The sequence below is a fragment of the Rattus norvegicus genome, chromosome 1 (genome assembly GCF_036323735.1).
Source record: "Rattus norvegicus strain BN/NHsdMcwi chromosome 1, GRCr8, whole genome shotgun sequence".
In the NCBI taxonomy this organism is placed as follows: Eukaryota; Metazoa; Chordata; class Mammalia; order Rodentia; family Muridae; genus Rattus; species Rattus norvegicus.
The window spans coordinates 254,720,716-254,748,303 of NC_086019.1; the positions used below are offsets into that span (position 1 = coordinate 254,720,716).

The 27,588-nt window shown below is 44.6% G+C and overlaps 1 protein-coding gene across 5 annotated transcripts in view; it reads right to left on the bottom strand.

Moving 5' to 3' along the window:
- The window catches only part of Armh3 (armadillo-like helical domain containing 3), a 182,400-nt gene that overhangs the window by 105,442 nt on the left and 49,370 nt on the right, over window positions 1–27,588 (bottom strand). For all 5 annotated transcript variants that reach the window (XM_039101424.2, XM_017590384.3, NM_001402549.1 and 2 more), the window contains 5 exons: window positions 22,423–22,481; window positions 18,574–18,639; window positions 16,956–17,025; window positions 15,361–15,421; window positions 2,350–2,438 (listed from right to left, as the gene is read on the bottom strand). In XM_039101424.2, the coding sequence (XP_038957352.1) occupies window positions 2,350–2,438; window positions 15,361–15,421; window positions 16,956–17,025; window positions 18,574–18,639; window positions 22,423–22,481 (345 nt within the window). The remainder of the gene's footprint in view (window positions 1–2,349; window positions 2,439–15,360; window positions 15,422–16,955; window positions 17,026–18,573; window positions 18,640–22,422; window positions 22,482–27,588) is intronic.

Genomic DNA, 27,588 nt, shown 5'->3' on the forward strand with positions numbered 1-27,588 from the left:
TTACTAATTAAACTGATCACTGCTAGGCCTCCTTCAGTTATAGTTACGCCTACGGGGAAGTCTAGCACTTGGGAGGCAGAGGCAGGCAGGGGTGATGGCCTCCTCCATCTTAAGATCAGAAGTCATCCTGTTACAAAATAAAGTCATCCCTGTTCTGTCAATCCCATTTTCTCCTATGTTCCATGCTGTTCTTTCAAACCCTGCTTTAAGGAAACAGCCCTGTGTGACAGGGAGTAAAACTTGCTTACTTCCAATAAAAGAATTTGCGTAATGGTCTTTACTCTCCTTCAATGGGATTAACAGCAGATCTCTGAGTTCAAGGCCAGACTGGTCTACAGAGCAAAGCACAGAGAAACCATGGCTATACAGAGGAACCCTGTCTCGAAAAATAAATAAATAAATAAATAGTAAACAAACAAATAAAAAGAAAACGGTGATTGGAAATATGACACAGAAGCAGAACAGTCGGAAGCCTGAGAGGCCTGAGGAAAACACAGCAGGGCAGAGTAGAGAGCAGCAGGCAGCACACAGTGGGACAGGGGATGAGGGAAGAGGGACCAGCTAACTGGTCCACAGGGGCCAGGGCAAAAATGACCAAAAAAAGAAAGAATAAAACTATATGAGAGCCAGAAGCCGTAGACAACTGCTGTTCCACAGAATCCTAAACACTACCTGAAACATGGTCTCACGGCAGTCTCTAACCACAGGCATGTGTTCTACGTCCTACACCTGCCCCAAGTACACGAGTCTGTACTGTTTTCATTTCCTTTTACACTCTAGGCTTTCAGAGCTCTATAATTATATTACTACTCTATGTGGTGCACATGCCTATAACTCCAGCATCTGGGAGGCTGAGACAGGGAGACGGCCTTGAGTTCAGGGCTACAGAGCAAGACTCAGTCTCAAACAACACACACAAATCTCTTTCAATATCTCTTCTAGCACACCCTCAACCTCAAACCCTCCGACTATATTCTTCTGTCCTAAAACTCAGACTAAAATTGCCGCTGTCGCCCCATTGGTATGGCTCTCCTGCCCTCCCCTTTACTGTCATACACAGTAACTGCTGAAAAACTTGCTAATCCATTAATTAAAGATCTCTACTTCCCATTATGGAGGACTAAATTTAGAAAGCCAAATTAAGCTGGGAGGAAAGCATGTGTCACAATAAGGGAGATGAATTCCACAGAAGGGGCTGGGCTCCTGGCCTGTATCTTACAGAGCCCCTGACACTAACATGTTCTCCTCTGCTCAGCAAACAGAGACACATCCCACCGGAGGGCAGCCACTCATCACTGTAATCATCTGGAGAAAACTATTATCCCATCAGGTCACAAAAGCCACAGGACATCAGCAAGCAACTGCCTCAGAGGACAATCTTTGCTTTCCCAAACCTCCAATTTAGTCACACAAAAGAAATGGTGACAAGCCTAGCATTAACTGTGCCCTCAGAGAAGAGCCACTTCCCGCCTGCAGGGGTGGCAGTGACTTTACTGGGTTACCAAATGGATATAAAGACAAAAGTAAACATTGTAATTTTCTGTTTTGTCTCTGGCACAGGGGGAGTGGTACCATCTACACAGTCTGTAAACAGTAATAATGCCAGATGTAACAAAAGAACAGGGTTCCCCCCATCTCTCCGCCCCCATCTCCATCCGCCTAATGCCCTTCCTTCTGAGATTACTCATCTTGAGGAAACACACAGCAGCTTCCCTATAGTCCATATGCTGCTACCAAATGGAAGTGGGTGAGAATCCAAGTTTGCACTGATTCCTCCTTGCTGTTACACAAAGCCATAATAACTGAGATTCAAGACACTTTTGTTTGGTTGGTTTGTTTCTTAAGACAGGGCACCAGATGGCCTGGAATTCACTATGTATCCCAGGCTGGCCTAGAACTCACAAAGATCCACTTGCCTCTCCCTTCAGTGCTGAGAATTCAGGTTTGTACCATTACGCCTGGCTAACAAGTTATACCCCTTCTTGAAATTTTTTCTTTTCCCTTTTTTCTCACTGCTTAGGGTCAAACCCAGGGCCTTATGCTTACGAGGCAAGCACTCTACACAAGCTAATAGTTTAGGCTGAGAACGCAAGGAACCGTCAACTGTTTCTAAAGGCTGACAGACAGACAAGACACAGGGAAGGAGAAGGAACAGGAAAGCAAGTATGGACCACACAGCATGCTGAAGTCTAGACTCAAATAAGACTGAAATGTTAAAAATAGATAGTATACGTGAAAACAGAATATTCTAGGAAACTGAGGCTAAACGGGCTACTAACAGTCTGAGCCTGAGCCTAGGGATCCACAGAACACACAGAGGAAGAGGACGAACTGGAGAAGGAACGTTACCTGACCAGAGTTCCCGCCAGGTGTAATGCAGGCGAACTCTACACTTCTTCTGGTAACACAGCAGTTTGTGCACTACTTGGACACACCGCCTGCAATGCAAAGAAAACCGGACGAGCTTCAGAATCCAGCACAGCTCCCCGTACTCTTCCTGTAGGGAGGCAGCTTTGCTGGGGTCACTAAGACTGAGGTTAAAAAAATAAATTAATTAAAAAAAAAAGATAATCCTATTGAATTTCCTGTCAGTCTCTTTCACACCCTCAAACCGACTCCCCAATTCCCCAACCACCACACACACAATTTGTGCTATCAATGGGGCTACAGTCTCTTAGAGGTCTGTACACTGAAGGGGCTCTCAATGGCTCTTCCAGAAGACCTGGGTTCAGTTCCCAGCACCCACATGGCAGCTCACTACTGTCTGTAAGTCTGGTTCCAAGGGATCCAACATCTTCTGGCTTCTCTAGATACCAGGCATATATGTGCTATGCAAAGTACATGCAGGCAAAACACCCATACACATGAAACGTTTTTAATTAAAAAAATTTTAAAAGAGGAATGGATTGAATATAAAAAAATTAAAGACATTAAGACTCTAGATCAAATTCAGTTTTAAGAGATGGCTCAGCAGGTTCCAGGATCTTCCAAAGGCTTCAACAGAATCCTAGTACCTACACAGAGCGGCTTAGAGTTACCTGGGACTCCAGCTCCAGGACCTGACACTTTCTGGCCTCTAAAGGCACAGCAAGTTCCAGGCCAACATGAATGGAAACAAACACCAGCCTAGGGATGCCAGAAGCACACACAAATCCAGCTCCTTAGCTGCACAAACCAAGGAATTAGCTGCAAGTGCTGCAGCAGCCACAGAGGCCAACAGCCCAGTCACCAGTCTCTCCAGTTACACATGTCACAACAACACACTGTAACAGCCCAGTCACCAGTCACCAGTCTCTTCAGTTACACACATCACAACAAGTGTCACAGTGCAGTCACCGGACTCTTCAGTTATACACATCACAACAACACAATGTTTCATTTGCTGTTTTGAGACAGGATCTCATGTAGTACAAATTCGCCTCCAACTTAATATGATAGCTAAGAATGACCTTGAACTCTTGATCTTCCTGGCTTCACTTCCCACGCACTGGTATTTGTTTTGTGGAGGTGCTAGAGATCAAACCCAGAACTTCATGCATGCTAGGCAACTCTTCTACCAAATGAACTATATCCCCAGCCTGTTTTGTTTTGTTGAAACAGAGTTTCATGTAGCCCAGACTACCCTTGAACTTGAAATGGAGCCAGGGCTAATGAGGCAGGGAAAAAATATAGGAAAAAATTATGAGGACACGGAAAGACAATCTCTCACTCCACTCACCCCGGCTGAGAAGCAAGAGGTTACTGACACAGATAATTCTAAAACAGCAATGAACCAAGACTAAGGCCTGACTATGTATGACCTTGGGTAGGACCATATTCCATCCCACATGTTTCTGGGGGTCTCAAAATTAATTTTGTTTCAGTAGAGATGTCCTAACTCTGCACTACATCCCTGTATTCTAGAAATGATTTTATTCACATAGCATCTCATTTATATTTCTGGCAACCCTCTCAAGAAAATTGTTTCAAAAGCCATCAAACAGTCCAGCTGGCTACTCTGAGTTACAAAGGCTATCTCCTGGGGACACACACACCCATGCTTTCAAGTCTTTAACTTCTTGCCCAATATTTGCTCTTAAATCTTGGGCTTAATATCTATTTTATAAAAAATATTTCCAGACGCTGGGGCTGAATTGCCTAGCTTGCCTAACATGAGTGCAGCCTAGTTCAATCCTGTGTACTGTATACACTGGACACACTGGCAAGCATCTGTAACCGAAGCACTGTGTGGGTGGAGCAGAAGGATGCCAAGTAATGAACTTTAGCTTACATAATGAGTAACAAACACCCTTCATTGGGTTTGTATTGCTATGTGATTAGGCACTTTAATTCCTCTTGCTCTGTGGTTCTCAACTTTCCAAACTCTTCAACCCTTTCATTCAGTTCCTCATGTTGTGGTAACTCCCAATCATAAAATTATTTTCATGACTACTTCATATCTGTAATTTTGCTACTGTTTGAACTGTTATGTAAATGTTTGTGATTTCTGGTGGTTTAGGCAACCCCAGTAAAAGGGCCATCTGACTCTTAAAGGAGTCATCACAAGCCACAGGTTGAGAGCTACTGTTTGAGCTGGTCTCTCTGGCTTTTACCTCTCAGAGCACAGTTAGCACTGTTTTTTTCTGTTTCTTTGAGAAAGAGTCTCACAGTGTAGCGTTGGTTGCCCTGGAACTCATTATGTAGACTTTCAAATTCACAGATATCCTCCTGCCTCTGCCTCTGCCTCTGCCTCTGCCTCTGCCTCTGCCTCTGCCTCTGCCTCTGCCTCTGCCTCTGCCTCTGCCTCTGCCTCTGCCTCTGCCTCTGCCTCTGCCTCTGCCTCTGCCTCTGCCTCTGCCTCTGCCTCTGCCTCTGCCTCTGCCTCTGCCTCTGCCTCTGCCTCTGCCTCTGCCTCTGCCTCTCAGGTGCTTGGATTAAAAGTGTGAACCATCATTCCAGGTCCTCTTTTTTTTTTTTTCCTCTGCTTATTTCTCCTTTACAAAGAGGGTCAAGAAATGACCCAAAGTGGGTTTGGACCAACCTCGGATACATGAGATCCTGCCTCAAAACAAAACTACCAACAACAATAATAATAACAAAGGAGGCAGGGAACAAAAGGAAAGAAAGAAGGAAGGAAGGAAGGAAGGAAGGAAGGAAGGAAGGAAGGAAGGAAGGAGGGAAGGAGGGAAGGAGGGAGGGAGGGAAGGAGGGAGGGAGGGAGGGAGGGAGGGAAGGAGGGAAGGAATTTTACTAAACTCCAAATCTACTACATATAGGCTTGTCTTGAAATTCTTCTCTATAAGGAAGAAAAAAATATGATCTTGCCTGAACTGAGGTCCCTAATGGATTAGGGGAAGTCTCCAGGCTGCTTCAAGTGACGTCATGTTTTTATCTGATTGCTGCAGGAGGGTCTGCTCATGGCCCAGGCTGGCCTTCACCTTTCCTAAACCTAGGGTTATAGGTACAGGCCACTGTCCCAGCTCAAGCCAGTGCTTTGTATCACCCATTCACCAAACACTGGTTGAACTGCTACTTAAATCCTGCTGTGCTTATGTTCTAAGGTTCTTAGCACACTTGTGCCAGGTAACCCATTGGTTTTAAGCAAATTGAAAAGTTCCTTTCTGTGAGAACTGTTCCACAGAGAGAAAGTGAAAGCAGAACCAAATAAGCAAGGCAAAACAGCACTGCAGGAAGTGGCCGTTGCCCATCTCCTTTGATTTACTGAAGCTTTCTAATATATTCAAGGCCACTTCAACTGAATGGCAGCTTCAAGTAGAGGATACTTCCTGAGGTAGGTGCTGTGCCCTTAATATAAGGCAAGGATGCCTGGGACACCAATTGCACTGCCCTGTGGGTACCAATCTGCTACTGAATAAGCTACCTTAAGGGTAGCTACTCTAGGGGCCTCTATCGAAGGTGAAAACAGAAAGAACACTAACCGACCTCCCTGAGAGGTGAGAGCCAGAGACAGGCTAAAGGACACAGCAAAGACACACACATTGTGTGCTTGCTCACTCCGTATGTAGACTGACGGCCAGAGTTAAGCCAGCTATGGTGGCACATGCCAGTAATCAAGGTCAGCCTGGACTACACAGAAAACACTAGGCGTGGGACTAAACAGCTGTTTCAGCAGATTCAGGTTTAAATCCCAGCAACCACATGGCAGCTAACATTCATTTCTAACTCGAGTTCCCAGAGGTCCAATTCCCCCTTCTGGCCTTCTTGGGCACTAAGTGCACATACATGCAGGTGAAACACATAAAATAAAATGTTTTTACAAGAAAATATTACACCGTCCAAAGCTACGCTGCAAGACTTCTGTCTCAAGACGACAAGCCATCAGGCCAGGGAGATGGCTCAGCAGATAAAGGCTCTTCTCACACAGGCCTGGTAACCCGAGCTTCAACCCTGGACCCAGGAGAGAAACCCTGGATGCAATGGCACACATGAACACAAGCTGCTATGAGGAGAAGACAGAATCACCCAGAGCCTGGCGAGCCAGTACAGTACAGCAGAAACAATAGAGACATTCTGCCTCATCAAGGCAGGAGAACCAACTTCTTACATGAATGGCTGATTTTTTTATGTTCACCATAACACACACACACACACACACACACACACACACACACACACACGAGTCAGCAATCACAAAAAATAAAAGGTAAAACATAAATTAATATACACAACAACAAATTTTAAATATTTTTCTCTTACCCTCAAGAAAAAAAATGTACTGAAACTGCCTACCAAGTGATACAAATTTCAAACAAAGTATCCTTCCGGTTTCTAAGTCATTTCCTTGTTTTCTAGAGATGATGGCACGGTCTCATTTGGTGTGGCTGGCATCTGCCAACTCATTTGAGTCAATCTTAAAAAATTAGTCTAAAACATTACCCAATCTGTAAAGCTTCTATTGATTTCTCCCTAGAACTTACAGTGATTAGGTCCCAGCTGCTAAAGTTATGTTGCAGCCAACAAGGATAGCTGGAGGCCACCTGTCTGAGACCACCCATGTGGGCTGGTCCTTGGCAAACACACGCCTTAGCTGTTGTGGACAGTGACCACACTGAGCTACTCCAGGGTAGCTCCTTGCTGACATGCTTCCTCAGCGCCTAGCCATGCCCCTGCTGCTCTCTGCCTTACTTACGGGGTGCACACCTCACTCCAGCTCTGCTCCTAGGCTCTCTCGCTGTCTCCAGTCACCCAACAGGTGCTCTGTCAGCCTTGTGCTCACAATTACTCACACTATAGAGGTTTTTTTTTTTTTTAAGAGCTGGGGACCGAACCCAGAGCCTTGCGCTTGCTAGGCAATCGCTCTACCACTGAGCTAAATCCCCAACCCCTATGACTCACACTATAATGGTACCAAGCACAATGATATTTTTAACAAGTGGCAGGTGCCAAGGGAGACAAAGTACATTATGATCCCAGCACTCAGAAAGCTGAGGCAGGAAGCTGGACAGTTTGAGGCCAGCCTGGGTTACATTACAAGACTGTCTAAAAAAGAAAAGAAACAAAAACAAATTTAACAACTGTTACATCCTTAAAAATACACACTGGCAGAATGACTCCAGATTTACTGCTTCTTGGGGTAGCTCCCTCATGCACACAGTGGTTTCCTATTCTAAGAAAAGACAGCCCTGCCTTCTCCTGATTTTCCCTTTCTCCTGTACCTTTTGTAGACCCTGTCTCAAAAAAGAAGTGGGGTAGGCTTGAGTTTTCCATGTAAGAGTAATTTTGAAGAGTTTCTTTTCCTGGATTCCCTTCTCCTCCCTCTCCAATGCTGTGGTAAGCAGAGGAGTGACAAGAACACAGCAGACCAAGGGCTGGTTGCTTGGTTAGCTTGGGGTTTTCTCCTACCACTTCCTGCTCGCAGTGAGACTGTCACCCCTTGGACAAGCAGCTTTCCCCATTACTCAGTACATATAGTGCTCACACAAAGAAGCTTGCCCACTGCTGACCCAGATTCTGTACTCCATATTTCTTCACACTTCACCATGAGGATTATAAACTTGTCTAAAATGGTAAGAATTCATTTTGCTTTCTGCTCCTCCTTGGCCACATGCTGCTGAGAGGCCATACATAATGAGAAGTGGGAGCAGCAGCCTGGCCTGCTGCCCAGCCGGGAGCAGACACGTTCACCTAAAAAGGACTTGATGCTCCAAATACCAAACTGAAAAAGGAAATGGGGAAGGAAAATCTGGACCATATCCATGGATACAGGCTTGGAGAAAGTAAATCCACACGAGGGTGGGTTTCCTTCTGCCTAAGCTTCTTCTCATCATCTTCACCACTCTTAACCTCAGTACACTCAAGGAGGAAGCAGGTGGAGAAAAGGCAAACTGCAGAGAAAGCAAAGCCATGGAGAAGACTTCCTGGGGCACAGGTATTCCTAACTGTGGAAGGAATAAGCACAGGTTAGCATGGAGAGTGGGTCAAGAACATGCACTGTAAGCCAGGTAAAAGGTTGGGTGGACAGATGCGGCGTCCTTTAACTCTACGGTTGTAAGCATAGGTCCGTCCAAGCACTCTTCCACTGTCCACGTTCTCTCAGGCAATCTTTCCTTCCACTCTCACCTTTCCTCCTGTACCCTGCTCTCTAACCGTCCAAGCCCATCTACTCCTCTCCAAACACTGCACTGAGAAGCTACTGCAATCCTGAACTGTGTGCCGATCCCTACCTGGAATGCTCTTTCCTACTCATCCACATAGAAAACTCCCAAGGTCTTTTCATGGATTAGGTGGAATGGAAGGAACCTATTCTGGGGTTCTATCAACATGGTCACTCTGTATCTTTCCGTTGTTCCTTATCACCAAAAAAAAAAAAAAAAGCTGAGAGTGCAAACTAAGATCAGGGGAAATGAGGGTTGGAGAGGTGGCCCAGTGGTTAGGAGCACTGACTGCTCTTCCAGAGGTCCTGAGTTCAAATCCCAGCAACCACATGGTGGCTCACAACCACCCGTAATGGAATCCGATGCCCTCTTCTGGTGTGTCTGAAGACAGCTACAGTGTACTCATATGCAAAATAAATAAATAAATCTTAAAAAAAAGATCAGGAGAAATGAATTTGAATCTTGCTCATACAACTCACTAGCCATGAAGCTGAGGTACCAGCTTGCCATACGATTACTGGCAATCCTAGCCCCCTAGAACTCACAATTCTTCGTCACAAATAAAACAATTTATAAGGAAATGTGTTCCTTGTAGAGTCCAGTGTCAGAGTGCTAGCATTTAAGAAGGGGAATCTTCCACGCACCATTCACAATGGAAGGTGGAAGGAAAAAGGACAGTAAGCTCACACACAGCTGTGCACACAAACGTGTGCAAAGGGCTGAAGATGTGTAGGGAACGAAGAGAGGGTGTGAGTAACTGGGGTCACAACCTCTAGCCCTTTTTTAGTTGATACTAATCCACTCATGAGTGGTGTCTTCATGATCTAAATGCCTCTCATTAGGGCCTATATCCCTACACTGTGTCCTGGAGATTAATTTCCAACATAGGATTTGGAAGAGACAATCAAACAATAGCACCCTGGCATAATCCTTCCCACATTATATCCATGTGACCGAAAGAAATGCAGAACACTTGGTATTCAGTTATAACAGACACTGTATCTTCCATCTCGGGCTCCACACTCCTCCTTTCTCTATTGGATTACTCGCTGTGAGGAAAGCTAACTGCATGTAAACAACCTAAACAGAGAGTCAGGGGAAGAACAGGATTGTACCAGCAAGATGGCTCAACAAGTAAAAATGCCTGCCACCGAGTCTGAGATACTAAGTTTGATGCCCCAAACAGTCCTCTGACACACACACACACACACACACACACACACACACACACACACACACAAAACATCATTAAAAAACCAAGGCTTACCAACAGCTATTACATGAACACCAAAGCAAGTTCTCCAGCCCCAGGACTTCATTGAGCGTCAGCCCCACCTAGCACTTTTTTCTACGGCCTTCTGAGCCCAGTACAGCTGAGGCGGATTGGTGTGCCTGGGCTATACAGCAAGCTCCAGCCCAGGGCAGGGTCAGTTGGTAGAGGGTCTGCCTCTGTGCACAAAGGCCTGGGCCCATCCCTAGCACTACATAAAACCAAGCCTGGTAGCATGTGTGATCCCAGCATTCTGCACATAGAAGCAAAAGACCAGGAGCTCAGGGATGGCCTTAGATCCGTAGCAAATGCCAGCCTGTGACACATGAGAATCAGTCTGAAAGAAATAAATTATCGACCCATGAGAGGTCTCAGGTTAAAAATATCCGGGTGTGGGGTTGGGGATTTAGCTCAGTGGTAGAGCGCTTGCCTAGCAAGCGCAAGGCCCTGGGTTCGGTCCCCAGCTCCGAAAAAAAGAAAAAGAAAAAAAAATATCCGGGTGAACGTTTCCACAGAAAATATAAAATTATGAATATTGATCTTAAACTACTAGGTTCTAGAGTACTTTGGTACACTAATAATGCATTTGTGAAGGACACTGACAGCTCAACATTTATAGGAAAAAAATTTAGAGTTAGGTCTCGTGGTGCCCATTTTTTTTTTTTTAATTAACTTGAGTATTTCTTATATACATTTCGAGTGTTATTCCCTTTCCCGGTATCCGGGCAAACATCCCCCTCCCCCCTCCCCTTCCTTATGGGTGTTCCCCTCCCAACCCTCCCCCCATTGCCGCCCTCCCCCCACCAGTCTAGTTCACTGGGGGTTCAGTCTTAGCAGGACCCAGGGCTTCCCCTTCCACTGGTGCTCTTACTAGGATATTCATTGCTACCTATGAGGTCAGAGTCCAGGGTCAGTCCATGTATAGTCTTTAGGTAGTGGCTTAGTCCCTGGAAGCTCTGGTTGCTTGGCATTGTTGTACATATGGGGTCTCGAGCCCCTTCAAGCTCTTCCAGTTCTTTCTCTGATTCCTTCAACGGGGGTCCTATTCTCAGTTCAGTGGTTTGCTGCTGGCATTCGCCTCTGTATTTGCTGTATTCTGGCTGTGTCTCTCAGGAGCGATCTACATCCAGCTCCTGTCGGTCTGCACTTCTTTGCTTCATCCATCTTGTCTAATTGGGTGGCTGTATATGTATGGGCCACATGTGGGGCAGGCTCTGAATGGGTGTTCCTTCAGTCTCTGTTTTAATCTTTGCCTCTCTCTTCCCTGCCAAGGGTATTCTTGTTCCCCTTTTAAAGAAGGAGTGAAGCATTCACATTTTGATCATCCGTCTTGAGTTTCATTTGTTCTAGGCATCTAGGGTAGTTCAAGCATTTGGGCTAATAGCCACTTATCAATGAGTGCATACCATGTATGTCTTTCTGTGATTGGGTTAGCTCACTCAGGATGATATTTTCCAGTTCCCTCCATTTGCCTATGAATTTCATAAAGTCATTGTTTTGATAGCTGAGTAATATTCCATTGTGTAGATGTACCACATTTTCTGTATCCATTCCTCTGTTGAAGGGCATCTGGGTTCTTTCCAGCTTCTGGCTATTATAAATAAGGCTGCAATGAACATAGTGGAGCACGTGTCTTTTTTATATGTTGGGGCATCTTTTGGGTATATGCCCAAGAGAGGTATAGCTGGATCCTCAGGCAGTTCAATGTCCAATTTTCTGAGGATCCTCCAGACTGATTTCCAGAATGGTTGGACCAGTATGCAATCCCACCAACAATGGAGGAGTGTTCCTCTTTCTCCACATCCTCGCCAGCATCTGTTGTCCCCTGAGTTTTTGATCTTAGTCATTCTCACTGGTGTGAGATGAAATCTCAGGGTTGTTTTGATTTGCATTTCCCTTATGACTAAAGATGTTGAACATTTCTTTAGGTGTTTCTCAGCCATTCGGCATTCCTCAGCTGTGAATTCTTTGTTTAGCTCTGAACCCCATTTTTTAATAGGGTTATTTGTTTCCCTGCGGTCTAACTTCTTGAGTTCTTTGTATATTTTGGATATAAGGCCTCTATCTGTTGTAGGATTGGTAAAGATCTTTTTCCAATCTGTTGGTTGCCGTTTTGTCCTAACCACAGTGTCCTTTGCCTTACAGAAGCTTTGCAGTTTTATAAGATCCCATTTGTCGATCCTTGATCTTCGTAAGCCATTGGTGTTTTGTTTAGGAAATTTTTTCCAGTGCCCATGTGTTCCAGATGCTTCCCTAGTTTTTCTTCTATTAGTTTGAGTGTATCTGGTTTGATGTGGAGGTCCTTGATCCACTTGGACTTTAGCTTTGTACCTGGTGATAAGCATGGATCGATCTGCATTCTTCTACATGTTGACCTCCGGTTGAACCAGCACCATTTGCTGAAAATGCTATCTTTTTTCCATTTGATGGTTTTGGCTCCTTTGTCAAAAATCAAGTGACCGTAGGTGTGTGGGTTCATTTCTGGGTCTTCAATTCTATTCCATTGGTCTATCTGCCTGTCTCTGTACCAATACCATGCAGTTTTTATCACTATTGCTCTGTAATACTGCTTGAGTTCAGGGATAGTGATTCCCCCTGAAGTCCTTTTATCGTTGAGGAAAGCTTTAGCTATCCTGGGTTTTTTGTTATTCCAGATGAATTTGCAAATTGTTCTGTCTAACTCTTTGAAGAATTGGATTGGTATTTTGATGGGGATTGCATTGAATCTGTAGATTGCTTTTGGTAAAATGGCCATTTTTACTATACTAATCCTGCCAACCCATGAGCATGGGAGATCTTTCCATCTTCTGAGGTCTTCTTCAATTTCCTTCTTCAGTGTCTTGAAGTTCTTATTGTACAGATCTTTTACTTGCTTTGTTAAAGTCACACCAAGGTACTTTATATTATTTGGGTCTATTATGAAGGGTGTCGTTTCCCTAATTTCTTTCTCGGCTTGTTTCTCTTTTGTATAGAGGAAGGCAACTGCACCTTTAATCCTAGCACTCAGGAGGCAGAGAGACAGATACATCACTGAGTTTGAGGTTAGCCTGGTCTATGGAGGGAGTTTCAGGACAGCCTGGGCAACACAAAACAAAAACAAAAACAAAACACGTGTTTTGGGCTAGCAGGATGGAGCACGCCTGTAATCACAGCACTTGGGAGATAGAAACAGAAAAAAAAAGTAAAAGCCATTCTTATCTACATAGAGGATTCAAGACCATCCTAGCTTGGAACCCATTTTAAAAACAAACCGAGGTGGGGGACTGGAATAATGCACCATCATGCCTAGCTTGTTTTTGTTTTGTTTTGTTTTGTTTTAGATTTTTTTATTGAATATTTTTAATTGGATTTTTAAATTTACATTTCAAATGTTATTCCCTTTCCCGGTTTCCTGGACATAAGCCCCCTATCCTATAAAGCGGATATTTTAAATTAGAATATACCCGGGATTGTGATCCACGCCTGTAATCCTAGTACTTAAGGCTGAAGCAGAAGGATCACCAGTTAGAAGGTAGCCTGGAGGGCTGGAGAGATGGCTCAGCGGTTAAGAGCACCCAACTGCTCTTCCAGAGGTCATGAGTTCAATTCCCAGCAACCACATGGTGGCTCACAACCATCTGTAAAGAGATCCGATGCCCTCTTCTGGAGTATCTGAAGACAGCTACAGTGTATTTATATATAATAAATGAATTAAAAAAAAAAAAAAGAAGAAGGTAGCCTGGTTTACATAGCAAGTTCTAGGTTAACTTGAGCTAAATAGCAAGACTCTGACTCAAACAACAGCACAAATTAATAACAATTTTTAAAAAATATATGGTAGGGGGTTGGAAAGATGGTTCAGAGGAGAAAGACATTTGCCACCAAGCCTGACAACTGAGTTCAATCCCAGGGGCCTACCTGGTAGGAAATCATGCACATAAAAAGTAATAATAAACAGAGTTGGCAGTGGTGGTGCAGGCCTTTAATCCCAGCACTTGAGAGGCAGAGGCAGGCGGATCTCTGTGAGTTCAAAGCCAGCCTCGTCTACAGAGTGAGCTCAAGGACAGCCAGCTCTACATAGCAAGACCCTGTCTTAAGGAAGGAAGGAAGGAAAAAATTTAAAAACAATAAAGGAGAAATGAAAAGAAGAAAAAGTCAGAAAGTCTATACTAAAAATATATTTAATCCCTAAGGTACTGGTTGGTGTTCACAGACTCCATCTAAAATAAGCTGAAATTCATCTGCTAAGTTTTATAAAAAGTAGTTTCATTGCCTTTGAGTTAAAATCAAGCATCAGACATCTAAACCCAAAAAGTATGGCAAACTAACTTACTAATCCAAAAGTAAAGTTCACTATTATTACACTAGACCCAGGAAACCATAACATTCAGCCTGTAAGCAATCTGAAATCTGGTGGTCTGCTCTGTGAAGCCCTGGGCACACCCACATCCCTGACACTGGGATAGTGTGCCAAGTTAGCACACCAATGACGCTCTCAGACGGAAACAGGAAGGCATCAATTCCATTGTCAGACTTAACTGAGGGGTGTGTGTGTGTTTGTGTGTGTGTGTGTGTGTGTGTGTGTGTGTGTGTGTGTGTGTGTGTGTGTACAAGGTTTCCAATAACTCAGCTTTGCCTCAAAATCACCGTGTACCTAAGAATGGCCATGAACTTATCCTGCCCCCATCCCAAGTGCTAGGATCGCAGGCCTGTACCAATCCGCCCCTCCTGAGCTGCTTCTGAAGAAAGAAAAATATACAGTTAAGTGGCCTACCTGAACCCCAAGAAAACTTCAGTGGCCTCTCACGCGTCATGGAAACAACTGCTATGGACAATCACATCTCCTTAGGAGTTTAGCATGGCCATTGGCGACATAAACCTACCTGACAAGGGTGTGGGATATCAAGACAGTATAGACAAAGAACAGAGCAAAGGTCTCTGCTGACCTCTACCTACTCTCTAAACATTAGTGACTGCTTGATACTAGCACAGAGAGCGAATGAATGCCGGCTTTATACATCTTTAGAGCGCAAGAGCCTCCTGATCTGCTTCCAGGCATCTATCTACCTAGACCTCCATGCAGTAAGCTTAAAAGTGAGATAGAAGAGATACGTAAAACCCAAACTCTGGCTTATACTTTCTCCCTTCCAAAACAAAACAACAAACACAACATTTCTTGGCATTTCTTCACACACAAATGTTTCCTTCCTTTTTAAAAGAATCTTGGTTTTCTTTCCTAAAGATTTGTTTTATGTAGGTATATGCACATGAGTGTGGGTTCCCACAAAGGCTAGAGGTGTCAGTCACCTTGGAACTAGACTTACAGGCTATTGTGACCCGCATGCCATGGTGCTGGACACTGAACTCTGGTCCCCTGCACAGGCAGTATGCACTCCTAACCACTGAACCACCTCTCCTCCCAGTGAGTTTTTCTTGAAGTAAACACAGAGCAAACATTTTCTATCACTTGATTCTTTAAAATAAATCTGCACATATAAAATGAGCCATGGAGCTTACACATAGAGATCCATAGGGAATTCCTTCATCATGTGCGTTACAATGAACTCCACCATCAGGTCTAAAAAGAGAAAGGAGAAAATTTTTATCAAACACAATCAAATTCACTCCTTACCTTTGAGTTTGGGGAAAAAAGCTCCTCAAAACTGTGTGCCTTCTGCTCACACTGAGTGACATCCCCTGCTGACATCTATCTGTAAGAACTTATTTTCTATGCCACTTTTTAAACACTTGCCACTTGGAAATTAACAAGCAAAAAGCTTCGGTCACTATTACATTTCAGTAAAATCGTTCACTGTCTTCTAGGTTAACAAGATAAAGATCTTACTCTCCTATGCCTAGAAAGACCTGCCAACACATTTAGAGTCAAGGGAGGGGCTGGAGAGGTGGCTCTGAGAACTGAGAACCCCAGTTCAATTCCCAGCACCCACATGGCAGCTGGTAACTGTCTAGAAGTCTAGTTCCAGAGGATCTGCCAACCTTGCCCAGACATACATGCAGGCAAAACACCAAAGCACATGAAATAAAACAAATCATTTTAAGAAAATGTGGATACAAGGGAAATTTCATTGTACACATATCTCATTCCACACATAACACAAATACAAATGCCTACAGGGGATCTGAGACTAGAGAAATGAAGCAAGCAGAGATGAAAGTACTTGGAACCCATTCACACAGGCAGAGGCTCAGCTCTAAAGCTGTCTGTCAGTCTGTCCCAGTTCACTATCCTGCTGATTGACAGAAGCTCATTGAAATCGGCTGTGAAGCTCTGGGCCAATAGAGGCGCTTGCTCTCTTTTCTCTCTCTCTCTCTTTCTCTCTCTCTCTCTCTCTCTCTCTCTATATATATATATATATATATATATATATATGTATATGTATATGTATATGTATATGTATATGTATATGTATATGTATATGTATATACACACACATGTATATATGTATATATGTATATATACACATAGTTTCTAAGATCAGGCAGATCCAGGAACTGAGGTGCAAGTGAGATCAGGAGCTTCTCTAACAGTCAGGGGTGATAGCGCACACCTTTAGTCCCAGTGCTTGAAAGACAGAGGCAGGGGGATCTCTAAGAATTTGAGCCCAGCCTAGTCTACAGGGCAAGTTCCAGAGCAGCCAAAGCTACAGAGAAAAAAGAAGAAAAAAAAGTGCACCAATGCAGATTTCTGAACAAAGAGGATGATACAAGACCCTACCTACCAGCTCTGTCAGCCCCATCTCAACTTACTCAGGGAAGTTTTCCATGTTTGAATCTCAAATTGTAAAGTTTCTGACCTTTAAACACATCACTGCAGACCACGAAAGAGAAGTAAGAATTTGAAATCTTGGTGAAGAGTAACACATACTCATTTTTGTCCTGTCCCAGGGAAGTTGTTTGGGTTTGTTGGTTGGTTGTTTTGTTTTTGAGCAGCAGCACCTTTTACTGAGCACTCTAGTCATTGAGGTGATTTACAGAACACAAGAAACAGAGCTTCTTCTGTAAATATGCTGAGGAAAAGGCATGACAACCAAAACCTTCACCATGAAAATCACCAGTGCTTCAGAAACATGCCGTTCTGACTGCTCACTCACCCAGGACTGCGCACACCAGGGGACGGCAGGGAAGATTCTTGTCAGCAGCCTTCTTCCTGTGTCTCATAGGCTTTAAAAATGCACATGCAGAAAAGAGGGAATTAGCAGACACTTGAACTGAAATCCAATGACTTATGTTTCTCATGCAAATAAAATGACCACTACAGAGATTTACTCCAAGGCATCCACCTTGTCTTTCTCTTTCTAGTGGGGTGCAGGAGGGAGCAAGCAGGACAGGCACAGGAAAATGCTTCTGAGTTATCAATGAAAGGTGTGTGACAAAAACACAAATTACAGCACGTCCCAAAGGAAACACTACAACAGGACAACTGTTATTACTTTCATTTATGGCATTGTTAACAGCAAACAAGGTACAATGGTACTTTTCTATAATAATAAAAATAAGTAAGAAAAAGAGGAGGTGCTGGAGAAATGCTTCAGTTGGTAAAGCCAAGCACAAGGCATCCAGAAGCCACAGAAAGCCACTCGTGTGTAATCCCAATGCTGGGTTGGTAGAGTCAGGCAGATTTCTAGGAGTCTCTGGCCAGCTCCAGACCAGAGCCCTGTCTCAAAAAGAAGTGGACAGTGCGCTGGGAGCAACACCGAAGGCTCTGACTATACCATATGTACCTGCTCAGACACATAAAAGAGGACAGGGCCTAGAAAGATGGCTCAGCACTGGCTGCTCTTCCAGATGACCTGGGTTTAATTAGGAGCACCCACATGACAGCTCACAACTGTCTGTAACTCCAGTTCCTAGGGATCTGAAATGCTTTTTCTGGCTTCCTCAGGCACCAGGCACTTAAGTGGTACAGAGACATACATATAAGCAAAACACCCATACACATAAAATTAAAAAAAAATAAATTTAAAAAGTAAAAAATAAATAAAAAGAGAAGGAAGGGATGGTGGTAGCTTACGTCAGCAACTGTAGCATTGGGGCGGGGGGTAGGGAGGAGAGCTAAGTTTCAAATCTAAACCATGTTGTAACATGTTTCAACACACTCCAGTCTGAGCTTCATCTTCCCTATTCTGATTTCTCCACACTCCGCCTCTCGGGTGAATGAATCGAAGCAGACCATAGTCTTATAGAATAAAAGCCATGCTACATGGCTGGGCACAATGGATGGACACCTGTACTTCTAGCATAAGAAGTCAGAAGCAAGAGACTCAGAAGTTGAAGGCCAGCTTTGGCTACAGAGAACTCAGTGTCTGGAGAGACAGGGCTTAAAAAGATGGCTTGGCAGTTTAAGGCACTTGTTGACAAGCCTGAGTTCTGGGACCCGTGTGATACAGGGAGAGGACTAAGGCCACTCCTGCGGGCTGTGCTCTGACCTCCATGCTCACACCGTGCCACACTGACATGAGACCTTTTGGGAATCCATGTCCCTCTACTGCCCAGTATTATGATAATCGCCATCTGGCTGTAGATCTTTCTGTCCCCAGGAGAGCAAAACACATCTCCATGACAAACAAAAGCACCCTAAAGGGCAGACAGGTCTGTTGGAAAGCAATCGTGCCCTGAGCCCTTTAAGCACAATTATCCAGCGACATTTGTTCTGAAAGAAGCATCCTAACTCATCCAACACACGAGAAGTAAATGTAAAGTCGCACCTACCATTCTGTGTAGGTTTACCCGGAAGTTCATGTTGTCATCGTGTAAAAAGGCGTTGGCATACTGATCCTGACAAAAACAGAAAAGGCAAGACGTGGTAACTACATTTAAGAAACTCAACTGGGCATGGTGGCACAGGCCCAGTCTTCAGCATTTAGGAGACAGGAGGACCGGGAATTTGAGGTCATCCTGCTATACAGTCAATTTAATCCTAATGGAGGCTATATGAGACCCTGAGGAAAGACAAAAACACAATAAAAATAAAAACAGAAAGACCGAGAAAGACAGGATGAGAGGGGCGGTGAGATGCTCGCTCAGTGGGTAGACGACTCCACCATGTTGACGAACGGATTGAGTTTGCTCCTGCAACCCACTGCGCTGCAACCCGAAGCTGCCCTCCGACCTCCGTGTGTAAGCCAAGACACAAGTGCACGCGCATCCACTCATAAATAAGCAAGCACACTTTAAAAGACAGAAGAAAGACGGGATGGAGGTGGGGAGGGAGCGACAAAGGAAGATAGGAAAATTTAATGAGGGTGGGTTTTGGTTTTTTGTTTTGGTTTGGTTTTTGGTTTGGTTTGATTTGTTTTGTTTTGGTTGGTTTGGCTTGGTTTGGTTTGGTTTTGGTTTTTTGAGACAGGGTTTCACTGTGTAGCCCTGGAGGTCCTGGAACTCACTGCATAGACCAGATTGGCCTCAAATTCACAGAAATCCACCTGCCTCTGCCTCCTGAGTGCTGGGATTAAGGTACCCAGCACCAACCAGCTGAAAGGCAGGAAGAAAGGCAGGCAGGCGAGCAGGCTGTGACATCCTACAAATCCTCCCTCCCTCCTTCCCCAAGCTCTAAAACAAGGTCCCCTCCAGCCTAGGCTGGCCTCCAACTCCCTATGAAGCTAAGAACAGCCTTGAACTTCTGCCCCTCCTGCCTCACCTCCACCTCTGACTGCTGGGAGTACAGGCATAGTTCCTGCAGTGATAGACTGAACCAAGTGCTTGGCCAACTGAAATATAACCTCAGACCAAACTCTTGGACCTTTAAGATCCACTTTCAGGATCAGCTGGAGAGCTGAAGTGTAAGTCTAGAGCCTTTCTCTCAACCCCTCGCCTAAGCCATGAAAATGAGTATAGTTTCCCAGCATGCCTTTAGCTGGTCAAAGATCTCTGAGAAAATTAAATACAATAAAGATTAAAATCCAGGGATTTGAGACAAATGCTGAGAGGAATCTGACTTCCTATTCTCTCTTCCTTTCCATCTGCGCAAGGAGTCAGCTGTGTTTGTGACAGCTTGTGACAGCTTGGAGGCTCTCACAGGGGCAAGACCATGCATGTGCAAGAGCCACATGAGGCTTTGGAATAAGGCAGGCCTGCGCTCTGCTGGGAACGAGCTCAGCACAACAGGAAACAACTGCTATGCTGGCAGCGCAGAAGCAGGCAAGACCCCATCTCTCCCTGGCTTTTAAAGACTGATGGAAAAATCAAATCTCACCACAGTGGATTGGAAATAAGCATCCACTGTCCCTTTCCCAACACCGTCCTGAGATCTGACATGCCTACAGACGCCCGTTACCAAAACTGTTACCATTTGTGAAAACAACTCCTTCAAAGATTTTCTTTAAAAGATTTTTGAAAAGCAATTACACAAGGCCCACTGTTAATAAGCAGTTCGTCCAGACCTGGCCTCCCCTGGCCTTGTGAAAAGAGCTCATCTTCCCAAGAGAACACAGAAAGGAAGCCAGTGGGAGACCGCTACACCCTGTGGATTACCTTGACTATTGTCTCAAAAAAACCAAAGACAAGGACAGGGAGTTCTGAAAGCAGAGGCTGAGGCTCTAAATGTTGCTCAAGCTCCATCAGGCTGGGTGGGGCTGGGGGTCACCACCGACAACAAATGTGAGTCTAGTTGGCCCAGCCTTCTCACAGGGAAGCAGCAGTTGCCATAGGTAAGCTTTACGGATGATCTGAATAGTTTTCAAATCACTGCTAAGGCATCCTCCATGTATATCTAAGAGGGTGTCTTCCGAGAGATTAAATTAAGGAATTAAAGATCCATCCTAATTGTGTCTCTATGGGCTAAGGACTCAAAATGAAGAAAAAGAGAAAAGGAAGAATGCCTAAATGTGGACAGACTTTTGGCTACTTTGTGGGTCCTTTTTTTCTTCCACCCTTTCAACCCCCTAACACTAGACAGGAGAGAAAAAAGGACAGAGGGAAAGGGGATGTCATTATTCTTAGACTTCCTGATGATTAGGGGTGTCCTTGGGGCAAATTTGGTCTTCGATGTCAGGATATCTAATTTCTTCTCATTGTTTCTTCTTTACGAACTATTTAACAAACCACAACCAAGAGCAAGCACCGACCAACAACCCACAGGCCTCATGGGGCCCTAGCAGAGGCCCCAGAATTCAAACGTCACACACGTGCAGAAACTATCTGCAGCTGTCGCTATCATGCCCCTGCTACCGCATGAGGCAAATCATAGTCAGCTGCTGTGGACAATTTGAGGTACCCCAAATCCCACACCTGAAATTAAAATAAAAACATATGCTTATAATATCTCTGTGTTTTTAAAGAAACCAACATTCTCACTGCATCTAACTGATAGACACCAGCAATCAGCTCTGCTTCTGAGGACAGCAGCTACACTGTGAACAAGATGCCTCAGGCTCCAGAGTCGTGGCCCACAGCCGTGTCTTCCCTCAGCAACAGACTGTACCACTTAAACCGCGTAAAGAAAACTGAAGCCCCTTTGTTAAAAAATGACACTACTGTGTGTGAATAAGTGCACAGGTGCACATGTGGAGGTCACAGAACAGCTTGCAAGAACCAGTCAGTTCTCTCCTTCCATCATCTGGATGCCAGGATCAAACTCAGGCCATCAGACTTGGTAGCAAGTGCCTTTACCAGGGGAACCATGTCCCCACACGTAAACTGCTGCTTATTTGGAATTTGGTTACAGAAATGTAATTCATCCGCATGACTTCCTCCTTCGGGTCCTACTCACCACCAAAATACAACAGGAGAATTCCTGTTTCTCTTCTACTCCTCTATCCCCAAGATACCTCAGCTCTTTTTTAATTCACTAAATACAAGATACAACACGGGCAGCTCCAAAGGGAAATGACTGGTTTTTAGAACATTTTAAACCTTTTGGTTAGAACTGTTAAATGCCAGAACACAGATGGGGTTGTAGCTCAGCTGGCGTAGTCTTGTGCAGCAAGCATAATGCAGTCCCACCACCACATAAAACCATGTGTGGTGGTATGCTGTGTACCTGTAAGTCTAACGCACAGGGGGGTAGAGACAAAAGGTCAGAAGTTCAAGGCCATCCAAAACCACATAGGAAGCTTGTGGCAGCCTGGACTATAACAGACCTCTCTCTTAAAAAAGATGGTAGATGGAATACCATCCTGTTCTCAACCACCACAGTTACTGTGCCAGTTGGGCTTTATTTTAAATGGAATCTCACGTATTCCCAGGTACCACAAACTCACTATTACAGCAAGGAAAGCCTTAAAATTCTAATCTTCCTGCCTCCTTCTCCAGAGACATGCCAGGCTTTCATATGGTGCCGGGAGTCAAGGCCAGGGCTCCATGACTGCTCGGCAAGCACTGTTCGGCTGAGCTACATTTCAGGCACCTCGAGGTTCACTAGGAATCCATCTAATGGATGCTAACTGAGTCCACAGAGTGCGCCAGAGGAGGAGGGCAGAGTGGTGCCTAAGCTCACGTCCTAGAGGAAGAAGATGGACAACACAAAAAACCTTCCAGTCACAGAAGAGAAGTGGGTGGGCAGAAAGGAGCACTCTATCCGGGAGACATCAGCTCACACCCAGGACTCACAGCAAGACCTACCTCTGCGATACACGTGAGGATGATCAGACAGAGCTTGCCACTGTGAAGCCTGTGTTCATCTGTAAAGAAAACAACAAAACTCTTCTTTGTCCATAGTCCAAACCACACGTCCAGAGAGAACAGAGGCACACACCATAAAACGGAACAGTGTGTTCTCATCCCACAAAGCCAAGAGTGAAGGGCTGGGGAGACAGTTCAGTCACAGAACTGCATGTCTTGCAAGCATGTGGATTTCAATTCCGTTTTATGTAAAACCCCTGCAATACACACTTGTAGCCCAGCTCTGAGAAGAGAGAAACAGGATCCCTGATGATCACTAGCTAGGCAGCCCTACCTACTTGGTGAGCTCTCAGCAGGTAAGAAACCTGTCTCAAAAAAAGGTGGATGGTGCCGAGGGAATCTCAATCTCAATCAATCAATCTCTCTCTCTCTCTCTCTCTCTCTCTCTCACACACACACACACACACACACACACACACACACACACAGAGGGGGTGCATATGTATGAGTATGGATACGTGGTGCCTATGTGTGAAGATCAAATGTCAAAGTGTCAAAGTTAGGAGCTTTCCTCAATCACTTCCCACCTAAGTTTTTACACAATCTCTGGACCTGGATTTCATCAATCCAGCTAGTCTTGACTGGCTAGCAAGCCCCAGGGATCTGCCTGTCTCTGCCTGACAAGTGCTGAGATTCCAGTCCTTTGCCACAACGGCCACCTTTTTATATGGGTACTGGATCTGAACTCAGGAACGTGTATGAGTACACTGTCACTGTCTTCAGACACACCAGAAGAGGGCATCGGATCCCATTACAGATGGTTGTGAGCTACCATGTGGTTGCTAGGATTTGAACTCAGGACCTCTGGAAGAGCAGTCAGTGCTCTTAACCTCTGAGCCATCTCTCTGGCCCACCTTGATCTTACAAAATCATCATACTACTTGGCTTTCCCATACAGGGTTCTCACCCCTATAAATGAAAAACAATGGTTCCCACCCTTTCTTTCTTTCTCTCTCTCTCTCTCTCTCTCTCTCTCTCTCTCTCTCTCTCTCACACACACACACACACACACACACACACACACACACACACACACACACACCATCACATACAACTGTAGACAGTTAAAACACACAGACACACATGAATCAAAACCAGATGATACTGACATCTTGCTTCCCTCCTAGGCAAAGGAATTGACACAATTTTTTTTTTTTTAAATCCTGGTAGCTTGTAACATATCTGCCTAGGATGTAGGCCTTGTACCCATTCCTATGGCCATGCCCTTGACTTTTCTTCCAGTGCTGGGGGCACTATATGTGCTAGGCAAGAGCTCCACGACCGAACTGTACTCCCCAACCTTAAACCTATTTTAAAGATCAAGCATATTTCTCTTTAAGGTAACAACACCAAAGACACCACTACCAAGGATTTTTAAAAAGCCTTAAAAGTAGAATAAAAACATAAAATCCGGGCTGGAGAGATGGCTCGGCGGTTGGGAGCGCCGGCTGCTCTTCCGGAGGTCCTGAGTTCGGGTCCCGGCGACCACATGGTGGCTCACAACCACCTGTGGGGAGATCCGGTGCCCTCTTCTGGTGTGTCTGGGACGGCTACAGTGTATTCATATATAATAAATAAATAAATCTTAAAAAAAAAAAAAAAAACATAAAATCCCAGAGAATGAAGAGAAAGGAATGACTGAGGAGATGACTTCAACAACATAATAAAATACGTTTTTAAAAGCTGAGTAGGTAGCAACGGGATGGAGAGATGGCTCAGCGGTTAAGAGCACCAACTGCCACAGCCAGAATACGGCAAATACATAGGCGAATGCCAGCAGCAAACCACTGAACTGAGAACGGGACCCCCGTTGAAGGAATCAGAGAAAGGACTGAAAGAGTTGAAGGGGCTTGAGAACCTATATGAACAACAATGCCAAGCAACCAGAGCTTCCAGGGACTAAGCCACTACCTAAAGACTATACATGGACTGACCCTGGACTCTGACCTCATAGGTAGCAATGAATAGCCTAGTAAGATCACCAGTGGAAGGGGAAGCCCTGGGTCCTGCCAAGACTGAACCCCCAGTGAACGTGATTGTTGGGGGGAGGGTGGTAATCGGGGGAGGGTGGGGAGGGGAGGCCCATATAGAAGAGGAGGGGTTAGGGGGATGTTGACCTGGAAACCGGGAAAGGGAATAACAATTGAAATGTAAATAAGAAATATCCAATTTAATAAAGATGGAGGGAAAAAAAAGAGCATTGACTGCTCTTCTAGAGGTCCTGAGTTCAATTCCCAGCAACCACACAGTGACTCACAACCATCTGTAATGGGATCCGATGCCCTCTTCTGGTGTGTCTGAAGACAGCTACAGTGTATTTACATATAGTAAATAAATCTTTAAAAAAAAAAAAAAAAGAGTGTATTTTCAGAGGACCAAAGTTCAGTACCCAAGATATATGTGAAACAGCTCACACAGTCTGTAACTCTACCTCCAAGGAATCTGGCAACCTCTTCTGGCACCCATGTACACAACACACACACACACACACACACACACACACACACACACACACACACACACACACACACACTGAATAAATAAATCTGAAGGAAAGCATTTTATAGATGTTGACTGATACATACATTTTTTTAAAAGGTATCTTAGAGCCAGGCATGGTAATAAACACCTTTAATCCCAGCACTTGGATGGCAGAGGCAAATGGATCTCTGTGAGTTCAAGGCCAGCCTGGACTACATAGTGAGGTCCAGACCAGTCATCTATAAGGTGAGAAACTTTGTCTGACAAAAACAAAAGAAAAAGACGCCTTGTTTGGGACAAAGAAAATGTTGGTTCTATTCTCCTAAGATCATGATGTGTGACCGGCTGTGGTTAGCGGTAGGGCGTCTGGTTTTATGGGGAAGGCCATACATCTCATCCCCAGCACCACAGGAAAAAAAGTATAAGACTTATGTTAATAGTAACAATGATAGCTCGATCCTGTAGCCAGGTCTTGTACAGCAGGTCTTGAGCTAAGACAGAGAGAGATCGGGAAAAAAAAAAAAAAAAAGCCACAAAACAGCCATTTTTTAAATTAACTATTCATCATGCCTAACCTCGTCCTTAGCCATTTTTAAACTGCTTGCATTCTACAGACCTGTGACTACCCATATTGACTATTAATTAATTAGTCTTTAATCTGGGCTTATATTTATGAACAGGAAGTGACCAGGACAGAGGCTTATAAAACTATTAAGAGCTAAAAATACATTCTAAGAGCCTCAATTCACTGTGTAATATCAAGCAAAGTAAAAGTTCATTTTTCTGGGTCATATCCAAGCAATTTCTTTCTTCTGTGGTTGCTGCAGTCTGTGTGGAGAAAGGAGGAAGCAGGCCATGTCCATAAAGAAGCAATAACCTCAGGAAGCTCAGAGGCACAGGAGTCTTTCTTGTTAGCCTTGCCTGCCAGGTCTCAAAGGGCCAACAACACCAGCAGCTCCCAGTGGACTGTTATGTTAGGATCAGGTAACATGGAGTATCTGCATGTAGTTAACCCCTGTGTGTAGCTCTTTGCCTTGGAAGAAAATCACAAGAGACGAGAGGGAAAGGTCTGTTTTCAAGGCAGAAATCTCCAATAGCAAACCCAATGTCTGAACACAGCACAGCTTCGCCTCACCCAAGCTCCTTTTAGCTCTAGCTAGTCTCCATTTCCCGTACTGACCTTTCACCTTCCTGATCTCTGCCTACCAGTTTTTTCTTCTCTCCAGAGTCCCTGAACCTGCTCTTTCTTTCATTTCTAGAACTCTTGAAAACCCTCATAACAGAAACCTGCTCACTTGGCAAGGAACAGACTTCTCAAGTACAAACCATGCTGAAGGGAGCTCCAGACAACCTCAGGGGCAATATATCGTCTTTTCACAAAAAAGCAAGGCAGCAGAACAATCAATCTTAATAATTCTCAGTTCTATAAATAAAGCTGGCTTTTATATCTAGGAATATGAAGTTACTTATAGACTATAAGCTAATAACACACTGGGCATGGTAGTATACATATATAACTCCGGCAATTGTAACAGACAGGAGGATCAAGAGGTCAAGGCTGGCCTCTACGACAGAACAAGTTTGAGGCAGTCTGGAATACTCGAGACCCAGAAAGAAAAGAGAAAAGAAGAGGATAGGAAAAAGGAGAAGAGGAAAGGAGGAGGGAGAGGAGAGGAGGAGAAAGGAAGGGAGGGGAAGAGAAAGGGGGAGAGGAGGGGAGGGGGGAAAGGAAAAAAACACTCATGTTTATACCCACCCATAGACTTGTGTTAAATCTAAATCTAGCTTTTATAGAGAAGCTTCTTATCACAACAGTCCAGAGTATGGTGTGACCAGAATGAAAATACACATGGAGTAGCTCTAATAGGAGGTATGGCATTGAGGATTGGGTGTGGCCTTCTTGGAGGAAGTGTGTCACTATGAGTGGGCTCTGAGGTTTCAGATCATCAAGCCAGACCTATTCTCATTCTCTCTCTGTCTCTCTTTCTCTTTGTCTCTCTGTCTGTCTCTCTCTGTATGTCTCGCTCTCTGTGTGTGTCTCTCTCTGTCTGTCTCTCTCTGTCTGTCCATCTGTCTGTCTGTCTCCCCCGCAACCCAATGCTGCCTGCAGGTCCAGATGAGAAGCCCTTTTCTAGCACTATGTCTGCCTACATGTTGCCATGATTCTTGCCACATCGATATATGGACTAAATCTCTGAACTGTAAGCCAGCCCTAATTAAATACTTTTCTTATAAGAGTTGCCATGGTCGGGGTTGGGGATTTAGCTCAGTGGTAGAGCGCTTGCCTAGCAAGCGCAAGGCCCTGGGTTCGGTCCCCAGCTCCGAAAAAAAGAAAAGGAAAAAAAAAAAAAAAAAGAGTTGCCATGGTCACACTGTCTCTTTACAGCAATAGAAACCCTAATGAAGACACCATGGTTACAGGAACCCATAACTGACAAAAGTGTCAAAGATAAGTAATGGTAGAGTCTCTAAACAGCGCAGCTATGTCACCCACTCCAAAGCTCAGGAGACATCAGAGAGGAGGGAATGGTGAAATGTAAGGGTCAGAAGAGAGGCAGACATGCAGCAAAAGGTACGTCCTGGATATGGCATACACTCACACTCAGGAACTCACCAAGGCTGTGC